Below are 12,351 nucleotides of genomic sequence, written 5' to 3'. Positions count from 1 at the left end.
TATAACTTATCTATTATATATTAAATCCAAACAAATACTCATTTATTTAAATTAAATCGGGTCAACAAGCATCAATTTGGGATTAAATACTCATCCGCACACCTAAACAATGAGATTAATTAGAAAGCGTGAACGTTGAACTTGAAGGGGTTCCCCGGGTTACCTTGTTCAAGGGAAAATGATTAGCTAATGTCCCACCATGGCGCGTGGATACACTCTCTTCTTTTGTTTTGATATAGAACCCCCCTCCTTTTTTTTTTCTCCCTCTAAAAATAAAAAATAAAATAAAATAATAATAATACATAGTCTTGTTCTTTCCTGGTTAATAAGAGTTTTGGCACCCATATTACTATATCTTTTTTTAATTATATTTTCTATTGACGTTACATATAGAACAAGGAATCATGTGTATGCACATGAGAGAAAATAAATAATATATTTTTTCACATGCCAAATAATTTCTCTTTAATTTAAATATATATATAAAAAATTATGATTAAAATTTATTTAAATATAATTTATAAAAATTAAAATCATATACTACGAATAAAGAAATCTTCATTCTTTGCTATAAAAACACATACAGAATTAGATTTGTAAATAAGAATCGATATAATTTTATCATAGTAAAATCAAGTTTGAAAACATTTTTATTTTATATATTCAAGTATGAATTTAAGATATATATATATATGTCAAATAAGAACTCTATTTTGTAGAGACAATTTAAACATAAACTTGATCAAGTATAAATTTATAATATCTTAAGCTAGAATTAGCTTTTATATGGATTTCACTAGCCTTCAATAATATAATAAATATCAAAACATGAAAACTAAAAATTAATTAAGATTCTGATCAATTCACAATGTATTTTAATAATAAAAATTCCAACGTATATGTCAAAAAGCAAAAAATCACAAAACTTTTATGGTATAATCATGGTAAATAAAAAAACGAAAATAAAAATGAAGTGTGTTTCTAGAGCCTTAAACGAGAGTGGGCGTTGAATGTTTGAAAAATGAGAAATGGTAATAAAGCCATGGTTAAGTAGCTATGACTATGAGTGTGTAAGCTTGCTCGCAGCAGCAGCAAGTAGAGTTTTGACCACTCTCTCTCTCTCTTCTCTCTCTCTCTCTCTCTGTGTGCTAGTTATTGTACTAGTTTTGCTATGATTTGGTTCTTAACAGTCCCATAGCCGCTTAGACTCTCTCTCCAAAACCCGCTTTGTATATGTACTTAACTTACTGATCTCTTTATTTCATCATCGTTTCCTTGTCCTGGGCTGTTTCTTGTTTTATTCTGTATTTACTTGAAAAAATAAAGCACAAGTCGCAATCTTTTTATATCGTCTATCACAGATCTCTACCTATCAAACTGGTAAGTTTGTCTTCCTGTTTTGTTTTGAATTAGATGCAAATTTAATGCATTTGTTTAGGTCTGTGTATTTCTCCAGTAAAGATTGATGCTTTCTCTTGACTGTAGTTTTGGGTTGTTTTTGTTTTCATCAGCACATAAGCTAATTTGATTCTGTTGTCATTTTTTTTAGTGTTCTTGAATTTGTACTAATCCTGTTTTAAAAGTTTTGAACTGGGTTGTTTTGTTCTTTTTAATTTTGATAGTACAAGTCCTTTTGATTTGATGTTGATCATGTTGTTTCTTTTCTTTTCCTGATTTATAAGTAGGAACTTATTGGCGAGTTGTTTTCTTGGTTTACAGTTTTGGTGGGGTGGTGGTGTTAATGGATTGGAACTGCCGCAGGGATCAAAACTGGTATTGTGGTGATTTTGATGTAACAAGGAACTACATTTTCGGCTTCGAAGTGGTCTAGAACAATTCTTTGGTGAACTTATTAAGGGGGCTCTTGATTTGCTAGCAATCGCTTCATTTTTGAGCTCCTGAGTGTAATTTGATAAAAGGGTTTTTCTGATTCTTGTAAATAACAAGCTTTTACCCTTTGTATGGAACTTTAGAACGAAAATTGAATAGTTTTGTGATCATCACAATGGGGGGGCTTTGCTCGAGGAGCTCGACTGTAGATAATGCTCCCGGTGGAGGCTTTCCGCAGTTGAATGGTCATTTTAGTCATGGGCCTGGTTTGGTTTATCAGACTCGTGAATTGAAAATAGATAACAATGCAAATCCATCTCCAATTGTGGAGAACGTGGATAATAAGCAGCTACGAGAACCGTTTTCGTTACCGGAAGTGACCGTGGTTCAATATGAGGTGAATCCGGATGACATTGATGATGGGATTCCTCGCTTGTCAAGGGCTCTATCCAATAAATCCGGATCAACCAAGTCCAAGCAGGCAGCTGTTGCAAAGGTTAGCCTAATTTGTATGTTGTTTACTTTTTGTCAAATTATTATCAATTCCTTCTCTTCAGTCTGGAGTTTCCTATGTGATGTTTTCAGTTGAATCTGTGATATAGCTTGTAACATAAGTCGTAGTATAAAGTGTTTACTTGACATGCATTCCTGGTAGTTATGCTTGTTAACTATGAAATTTGAAGCATAGATTATACCACTGAAATGAGGCCATCACCATGTCACTGAAGATTAGGACTCATTAGAATGAAGATTGTTAAAAGCTGCAACCAAATCACGAAATATGTAAAACTAATTTTTATTTTATGAAATGCAAAAAAATTTTCTGTCAATTCTCATAACTACTAACTTCTGGACAGAAACTTTGAATGCATTGGCCAGACAGCAAGTTGAATTGAATGAGCATGCCACTCTTTTTCTATGCCCATTTATCTCCTTTATCATGAGTTGTTTAGAAATTCAAATCCCATTGGATTTGGATCCTTGTGTTATTTGAAAAAAGAAGTTGTAATGAGCGATTCCTGGCTGTGGGGAACAAAGATTAAATTGTCTGTCATTTCTCTCTGTATTATTTTGTGTCTCCTGTCATACCTTAGAAGAGTTAAAAGTTCTAGTTGATTTATGTATGGCCTCTTTATTATTTGAGAGGTTTGATTCAAGGGCATCCATCACCTCCTATTTTCATTTTCTTTTTGCCGTATGATGAAAGCCTCAAGTAGAATGTTTCAGATATACGTGGGAAACTGTCGGGGGGTTAAGTCCGATGATTTGCTGATTTCAAATTTATTATTTGCGAACAATCCTTTATTGTTTTGCAATGCTAAGTTGATTACATGTGATAATATTTCCTCGGTTTGGGTTATCTAATATGATATGGGGCTAATTTGAGAAAGAGTGCATTCTTTCACTGGATGAGATTTAAGTTTCAAAATGGGGGATGTTATCTGCTATTTCTGATATCAAGTGAGAATCAAATTTGGCATCTTTATCTGAAGACCTGCGGTCCTCCCTTGAGGAGCTCGCATGAGATTCCTTCATGCAAAGAAAAGGAAGAGCTGGGAAGTTTCAAACTTTCAATGTTTGTTGGGGAGGGGGTAAAGGGTGGAAGGGCATTGTTATTTGATTAAGAGTACTCTCTGTTTACCAACTTTGTCTATTTTACCCACCCTTTTTGGTCCATGAAAAGGATTTGAGAAAATGTGGAGAGATTTTGTGCACAGTGGAATGTCATGGATGATCAGGCATAAATTGGGGAAAAAGGCACATCTCTCCATTCAAGCTGATTGGTTGTGTGTGAGAAGGCTGTACATGTTTAATAGAGCTTTATCAAAACTTGATGTGGAGAGGCTTACTGCACAGGGAAAGCTTTTAAAAGTTGGTGATGGCTAAGCAATGTTGAGCCTGGAGAGAGGCAGGGTTGTGTCTCCTGGTTTGGAAACTTTGCTGGGTTTCACTTTTGTGGAAGCATCAGAAGTGGGTAATAAGTTTTCAAAACTTATCATTTTTAAGGTAAATGACAATAGGTTCTACTTTATGATGGGGCATCATGCTGGTGGAGCCTTTAAAGGTAGGATCTTTTGTTGGGAGTATTCTATGTTGGAGCATGTGGGAGAAACTCTCATATATTGCCTGGGATACATGAATGCTAACCCTTGGTCTCAAATTAGTAGCATTGGCTATTTGGATCCTTTGTCTCTATTATTGTGTTCTGTTGAGGGACAAACTTTTAATTAGTTGTTGTAACCTAAAATCCCTTTTCTCTGATGCCTTGAGAGTTACATATTTCTTGACATGCAAAATTGGAGTTGGTGAAGGTGCTTTTAATTGCCTGTATGTGTTGAAGGTGGATATGGTGTGCACCATATATACTAGGAAGAATCATCATAATGAAAAAGTTTTCCAAGGTTTGAGGTGATGGCTGAATAGAACGTTCTTGTGGAATAGTGCATAGTGAGCAGGCTTCCTACGTACTTTCTATCCATGGAGGCAGTTATGTCTCGTATTCTTTCATGAGAGACTGTCAAAGAGGAAGAAATTTATTCTTAGCTGGTTTTATTTGTGCTATAGAGATGGCAAATAATGAACTATCTTCATTGATTTTACCTAGGACTTCCATGTATTCTCCTTCTTTTATAGCTGCTTAAGTTCCTAATATGTTGCTAGATTTGGGGAGCAGTTGGAGAGGAATTTTCGGCTCAAAAGTAGTATTATTCTAAGGATGTTAATATTGCTTCTGTTGGAGCTTGAAGGAGGAGAAGAATTGTAAGAATATTTGTAGTGGTGCACATGCTTATTGGGATCATGTCTACATATATCCAATTCTGGCTGCTTAAGCATTCATGTTTTCCTTCCCCTTGCTTTTTTATGCAATTACCTCATAAAGTCTCTTTTCTTTGCTGCGTTCATAAAGTCTATTCCATCAAGAATTAAAACACAAAGGAGGATGGCATTGTCATTAATTTTAGTTTTGTTAAATGTTTTAAGTTTCATTAAGTTGTCCTTGAGTTGGGGCTTATTTCTTAATTGACTGCCTCAATATCACATTATTGTCGAATCAGGAGCCTGAAATATATTTGAGAAATGAAGGCATTTTATAAATCAATTACTTGGGAAAGTTGATTTCAGGAACAAAAAGGTAACGAACAATTAAGTTACATAATTATTTAAACATTTAGGTTTTGCTCGGAATTGGAGTGCTCTGTTTACATGCAGCTAAGCTTGACATGTCTAGATAACTCGAGTAGGAGGACGATAAAGAATATAAGAGAAGAAAGAAAACGTGTTTTGTTTGTGTCATCTGAAAGACTTGTTAGTGCTCTAAACTAGATATTTTTCTGTTAGGCAATTGCACGTTTCATGTAGTTGTTTGCAGTTTATTATGCACTAGTTACCCATGTGTTCACACAGTAAATTTACAGATTCTGGTGAAAATTATTAAAAACGATGCTTTACATAGAGTTCATAGTTTTGATTGAATGGAGAAAAATGCGACTTCTCTGAATGCCTCATAACATTGACATAGGTCTTTTCAGTTATTTGCTACTGAACCGTGTAGACATTAGTTCTACCATATTATGATGTGTATATTTTCTAAAGCACAAATGTGAATACTTTTAAATTTATTAAAAAAAAGTCACTTCCTTGATAAATAACATCTATATAATCATGGGAATTAACAATTATTAAAGTTCTACTTATTTGATTACATGAATAACATAACATCCTTCTGTGTATCGCCACATTAGTAAATAAAATAACAATATAGTGAAAGTGTCCATAATGTTATGGTTTAAACATTTCACTCTTATATAAGCATATAGGAGTTGAAAAGAAAAATAATTGAATGTTGATAAATAAATGAAGCATGTGTGTGGTTTAGTACGTCTGAAAGAAGGTGAAAGGTTCAAGAAGCATTGAAGCCATTTTGGAGTACAAAGCAATAGAAAGGAAAAAAAAAACAGAAATCATGGTCCTATATGTGCATGGCTCATCAACCAAATGGAGCATGACAGCTAAAATCTTTAAGTAATCAATCATTGAAAAACAAAATCATCTAATGTGCATCTAATAAAAAACTAGATGATTCTTTTTTTTTTTTGGTAAGAGTCAGTGTGTGTTATTTGTAAGTAGAATTTGGATGCATTTTCTTGTTCTAGGAGATGATTTTTTCATCATATGTTATTAAATGCTCCTAATCCTCTATCTCCAAATACATTGCATCTTATAATATAATTATCAAATTCATGCATGGTATGATCATGTACTTGGCAATGCTCATGGAGCTAATTCATGTTTCCACACTGCAATACTTCAGTATAGGATCTTCTTTCACACGTGCACGCACACACACGCACACTGATAATAGATAGATGTTGTAAGTTGCTCTGTGGAATTGTGTATCAGAAATTTGCTCAATTAAAAAAGCTGGTTATTTTGGTGTTGCAGGTCTCAGAAGTGAGTTCACTGTTAGGCAGAGCTGGTACTGCTGGGCTTGGAAAGGCATACGATGTATTGGACACACTTGGTAGTAGCATGACCAATTTAAATCCTAGCAGTGGTTTTACCTCAGGGCTGACGACAAAAGGGGATAAGATTTCAATTTTAGCTTTTGAAGTTGCAAACACAATTGTTAAGGGTGCTAATCTAATGCAATCCCTTTCAGAAGAGAACATTAGACATTTAAAAGAAGTTGTGCTTCCCTCAGAGGGGGTGCAAAATCTAATATCTAGAGATATGGATGAACTCTTGAGGCTAGCAGCAGCTGATAAGAGGTTGATATTTCCAAAATTTCTATTTTAATTTGAAACAGATTTTCATACATTTTATTACAGTGATCTTATAGCATTGCCTAGAAAACTTGTAGAAGAAATATTAATCATTTCGCTACACAATTATGACAGAGAAGAACTGAAAGTTTTTTCTGGAGAAGTGGTGCGTTTTGGAAACCGTTGCAAAGATCCTCAGTGGCACAACTTGGACCGTTATCTTGAAAAGTAATGCTAATTGCATCTGTTTTATATTGATTATTCTTCAGAATATTTGAAATAAGGTTCTTATATTTCAGTCATTCTATATGATTTTTTAGGTTGGGTTCAGAATTGACACCTGAAATGCAATTGAAGGATGAAGCAGAGACAGTTATGCAACAATTGATGAATTTGGTTCAGTATACAGCAGTGAGTATTTAACAATACTATAGTATATAACTGTCCCTAAATTTCAGCAGATATTGCATATCGAGGTGTGATGATTAGAAAACATTTAACAATGTTCTTTCTTTCTTTGTGCTGGTGGAAGTGTTGTCTGCAAAAGAAGGATTTGGATGTACCACACCCATTCTAATTTGAAAGGGAGTGTGACTTTCAGTTTTTTCAGTTCTATTGTATTTCCCTCTTTTCCTTTTGGCCGTGATTAATGTGGGGAGGAAGAGAAAAACACCAAAAAGCAAACTCTTTGCAACATCCTAAGATGTTCTATACTCTACGATGATTCGCAGCCAAGAACAATATCTTCACTCACAACATGGTCATTGAGCAAAATGCTCTTGAAAAATGAAAGATGTTATAAACTTAATTTTAAACTGTTCTCCTTGATCATCTAATGACAAATTTCAGAACAAAATACAATTACTTTTCAAATGCTGTGACTTGAACATAACTGAGTAACTTTATATCAACGGTCCAAATATGTTGTACTGAAGTCATCTATGGGCATCTAGAGTCTGCTTTATGTGCGGCTAGTGCATTATTTGTGTTTTATGCTATTGATTTGTTTCTCCTTCATATGCTGCCAATTTTTAATCTTGCATGAGATGTGGTACATCCATATCTATTCAGCATTGATAAGAAATTTATTCCCGCAGTTTAATTCAGCTCATTATCATATCCACCCATACAATTTCATGCTTAGTACTTCTCTTAAGCTTATCTTGTAAATTTCCTCATGAAGAGATTTTTCCTTTGGGTTGCAGGAACTGTATCATGAAATGCATGCCTTGGACAGATTTGAACAAGATTACCGCCGTAAGCTTCAGGAAGATGATAAAACAAATGCTGCTCAAAGAGGTGAATTGCAGTTTAAGTTTCATTTTGCTTTGATTCTCATTTGATTGGCCCATAATGTTGACCAGAATAAAATATTTTCGAGAAAGGAGTGCAACCCATCTATGCTTGAGCTTGCTCCTTGTTTCCCCTTTGTGAAGTTATGTTATGGAGAAGCCCTTAATTTTTTGAACTCCCCTTTTTAGTCGTTATATTTTTTTTTCTTTCTTTTCACACAGGTCCAAATAAAAATGCATCAATTGCACCCCTTAATTTTTTGAACTTCCCCCTTTAATTCTTATTATTCTTATTATTTTTTTTTAATCTTTTCCCTCAGGGATGTTTGTTTCTATTTCACATTTTCTTGATTTTGATCAACATTAACATTCTAAAGTGATGCTGTCTCATTGCGTTTAATTCATTTGTAGGGGACAGTCTTGCTATTTTGAGGGCAGAGTTAAAGAGCCAAAGCAAGCATGTGAAAAGTTTGAAGAAGAAGTCGCTTTGGTCTAAGATTTTGGAAGAGGTATGAAGCAGTAATGCATTGAGGTGGCTGGTGGCGCCAGTTCTAGAGGCATATTGGAGACAAATATGGCCTTATTTTAGTGTTTCATACATCGATGATTCACCCTTGTTGATCATTGTGTTTATGATCCTACCACAAGGATGCAGCAGTGCACTCCTAATGTTGGATGGACCATGCATATTCTGTATCTGTCAAGTGATAGCTACACAATAAATCTTTTTGTTCTTTTTCATTGACTGTTCTTAGTGTTATTGCAACATAAATCTAACATCCTGTTTACGTAGGTGATGGAGAAGTTGGTAGATATTGTCCATTTCTTGCATTTGGAGATTCATGAAGCTTTTGGCAGTGCTGGTAAGCAATCCAAACAGGGTTTAGGATTTCTTGTTATTGGCAATTTTTAATTATATATATATGCACACATATATATACCTCTTCTCTTTGTTTTCTTGCTTGGGACAATGAAGTGATATGAAATTTGTCTGGCTATTTGTGGTTTCATTAACTGATGTTTTTACTTGCAGATGGCGATAGACCAGTAAAAAGTTCTTCGAACCATAAAAAGTTGGGGCCTGCTGGTCTTGCATTGCATTATGCAAACATTGTCACTCAAATTGATACTCTTGTGAGTTTATGATTTCACCAGACTTGATACCCTTTTATCCTTGCTATTAAGGATTTTGGTTCTGTATCTCAAATGTCAGCTTCTGAGTTTTTCAATGTTGCCTTAACCAGGGTTGCAGTCCTGAAGCTCTTATCTAATTGTTGCTTCTTGTTTTTCTTCTTCTTGGCTTTTCTGTTTGTCTGAGCTAATGCCTTAATGTGATCAGGTGTCCCGATCAAGTTCTGTGCCTCCAAATACAAGGGATGCTTTGTACCAGGGGCTGCCACCAAATATCAAATCTGCTTTGCGCTTTAAATTATTGTCATTTCAAGTTAACGAAGAGGTATCATTCGATGTTGCCTTGGGACTGACTTGCTCATTGAGATTTCACTTCTAGCCATTTTCTTGTTTATGCATTGATATAATTAATATTTCAAATAATGTTCTTGCAGCTTACAGTCTCACAAATCAAAGCTGAAATGGAGAAAACTTTGCAGTGGCTTGTTCCTATTGCTACTAACACAACCAAGTAAGATGCCAGCTCAGTCTAAATTTCTCTACCTTGGCTGGGCTGTACCTTCTGATACCTCATCTTACGATCTGCTCAATACCATTTAATGTTCAGAGGCATGCGCATCCTTTTAACCACTAATACTAATAGTAATCATAATCTAACAAATTATTACTCTAGTGAAGTTAGGTAGTGTTTGGTACATGGGACTGGACAAGACATGGCAGGACAACTTGTCTTGTATTGGTGTTTGATTTGCACATGGGACAGGATGAAAAGCAGCTTTTCTCTTGTCCCATACCCAAATTTTGTTCTACCTCCTCACATGTTACAACCTTGTCACATCCAGTATCATCCCATCCGCTAATCAATGTACCCCAACTGTATGGTCCTTGTGAACAGAAGATTTTAAAGCAGGAGCTAAAACTTCTTTACAGATTTTGTGGTTTTGTTAACATACTAATGTATTCAACTTATATTTCTTCTCCTCTTGGTTTGTTTCCAATTATTTATCCTTGTGCTTACATTTTTGCATGCACTTAACCAGAGCTCATCATGGATTTGGTTGGGTTGGAGAATGGGCGAATACAGGGTGAGTTCCAAATCTGCTCATTCTCTTTCTTATTATCTCACCTGTGTTGAGTTCCTTATGACAAATTCTTCAGGTCTGAGGTGAATCGTAAACCTGCTGGACAGACCGACTTGCTCAGGATAGAGACACTACACCATGCAGACAAGGAGAAGACTGAAACTTATATTCTTGAATTGGTGGTTTGGCTTCACCATCTTGTCAGCCAAGTAAGAGCTGGCAATGGTTCCAGATCTCCTGTTAAATCTCCGACTCGGTCCCCAAATGAGAAAACAATTCAGTTGTCTACACAAAAGCCAAGCTCCCCATCCCCCACATTGACAATTGAAGACCAAGAGATGCTTCGGGATGTGAGTAAGAGGAAAAAGACACCTGGGATAAGCAAGAGTCAGGAATTTGATACTGCAAAAACCAGGTTAAGCAAGCATCATCGGCTGAGTAAAAGTAGTAGCCACTCGCCAATGGGCGAAACTAGAAAAGATCCATTTCCCATTAGAAGGCCATCTTCTGTTCCTGTCATGAACTTTGATATAGACTGGATCAAGGCCTTGGATGTTATTGACCGAGTGGACACAATAAGAAGCTTCTAGTAGTATCAACATGAAGGTCAAGATGCAGAGACAAAGGTCTGTGCTTGTGAAAATTGAGAAGGGTCCAATCAGATGCAAATTTTCCATATCGGGGGTTTTGTCTTTGGTTTGTGGTGGGAAGATTTCATGTCAGTAGGCAGACGATGAGTGATAAAAGTCCTTTCTTTTTTGTATGTGAGAATTTAAGTTGGTGAGTATATGGGGGGGTACTTAATTGTTTTCGAGGATTATAGGCTATAGTTTTTGTTAGTTGTACATGTACAGAATCAGTTCATAATAATTGAAGTTCATGTTCCTTTCCATGTCTTTCTTGTCTATGCTTCTGTTACCTTGTTATTCTGCTAAACCATCTCAGTTTTTTATTGGTTTTGTCATCGCCTAACCACTCAGATATTTTTTGTTTTGTCATCGCCATCATTGGACATGGAAAGAAGGTTTCTATTAATGTACCAACACAATTTCTTTAAGATGCATGATTTTCAGTTCATAATAATTGAAGTTCATGTTTCTTTCCATGTCTTTCTTGTCTATGCTTCTGTTACCTTGTTATTCTGCTAACCAACTCAGTTTTTTTTTTCTTGTCATCGCCATCAGTGGACATGGAAAGAAGGTTTCTATTAATGTACCAACACAATTTCTTTAAGATGCATGATTTTCAGGTCTCTACTTGAATAGGCTGGCATTGCCATATCTGTGATTGCCTTGTGATTCCTCGTGTGAAGTGGAACGTTGCTAAAATCCATTAGAAGTCAAATTCACAACTTGGCATTCTTTCATGGATTTCACAATGTGTGTTTGATTTGTGAACGAGGATTACAAGCATTAAGGCAAAAGCAGTGAGCTGGATAAGCTGCTGTTATTGTCAGCAGGCATTGAGTTGAGGTTTTATTCTCGTGACACACTGTATGATCACCATGCTGTAAGAGCAGGAAGCAAGAGAGACGGTTTATTTAACATAAATGACATGAAGTTATGTTAAATTTAGGGACGAAAGACAAAAGAAGGGCTTGGAAATAAGAGGCCTTTTCTTGGAAGGAAGCACAGAGGGTGGTTGAACTGGGGAACATCTCCCCCTCTCTTCTGTTGGTTGTTAGGAGGCTTCTAGGGTTTTTTCAGGCATAATGTGGCTTCTTCTGTGCAAGGGCAGTCACCAAACACACCCATCAGATCATACCATAAAAATTCCATTACTGTAGAGTTTTTCAATCATTTAAAAAAAGCCAGAGATTGGCGATGCCAATGTTGAAGCTCCGGCCAGTAGTGTAGTGAATTTCATGGATTACTTGCTTTATTTGGATTTAGCACAAGCACAACATCATCGAGCGAGAACACCGGAGTTAATAAATCAAGAAGATCATGATGTCTACGTTCTTTTCTCAGAAGATTCAAGCAAGATTTCTCTCCTTGGTCTCAGTGAACTTTTGGCTCATGATGCACTATACCTTGACCTAGTTAGTTTCTAATTAAGCATTAATTGTTCTTAATTTATGGATTTTGTCTTTATTATGAACCCTTTAAATTAATTTGATGTTCTTAACGTTGCTATTTCCTTTTCTTACTTGATTTCAATCAGGTGATACATAGCGAATGGACTTGGAGGTTCTCGAAGAAGAAATCTTCACCTAATTTTCTTGATCTCATACTCAACAATGTTGAAGATGAG

General features: G+C 35.6%; 1 protein-coding gene across 1 annotated transcript; it reads left to right on the top strand.

Annotated features, from left to right (window-relative positions):
* Positions 1-1,076: 1,076 nt before the first annotated feature.
* Positions 1,077-10,990, top strand: LOC18104482 (protein PSK SIMULATOR 1). Its single transcript, XM_024583774.2, has 13 exons — positions 1,077-1,380; positions 1,720-2,326; positions 6,274-6,599; positions 6,729-6,821; positions 6,914-7,004; positions 7,799-7,892; positions 8,297-8,394; positions 8,679-8,748; positions 8,919-9,019; positions 9,225-9,341; positions 9,451-9,527; positions 10,057-10,101; positions 10,175-10,990. The coding sequence occupies exons 2-13, from the start codon at positions 2,006-2,008 to the stop codon at positions 10,686-10,688; spliced, it is 1,947 nt and encodes a 648-aa protein (XP_024439542.2). The 5' UTR covers positions 1,077-1,380; positions 1,720-2,005; the 3' UTR covers positions 10,689-10,990.
* Positions 10,991-12,351: the final 1,361 nt, after the last annotated feature.

Source organism: Populus trichocarpa, chromosome 13 (genome assembly GCF_000002775.5).
Source record: "Populus trichocarpa isolate Nisqually-1 chromosome 13, P.trichocarpa_v4.1, whole genome shotgun sequence".
In the NCBI taxonomy this organism is placed as follows: domain Eukaryota; kingdom Viridiplantae; phylum Streptophyta; class Magnoliopsida; order Malpighiales; family Salicaceae; genus Populus; species Populus trichocarpa.
This window is presented reverse-complemented; position numbering and strand designations above follow the sequence as displayed.

Excerpts from the sequence above, each read along its gene's own strand:
- LOC18104482 (XM_024583774.2), top strand. The coding sequence starts at position 2,006 with ATGGGGGGGCTTTGCTCGAGGAGCTCGACTGTAGATAATGCTCCCGGT. Across the intron at positions 9,342-9,450 it reads CATTTCAAGTTAACGAAGAG|CTTACAGTCTCACAAATCAA; the intron begins GTATCATTCGAT and ends ATGTTCTTGCAG. Across the intron at positions 9,528-10,056 it reads ATTGCTACTAACACAACCAA|AGCTCATCATGGATTTGGTT; the intron begins GTAAGATGCCAG and ends GCACTTAACCAG.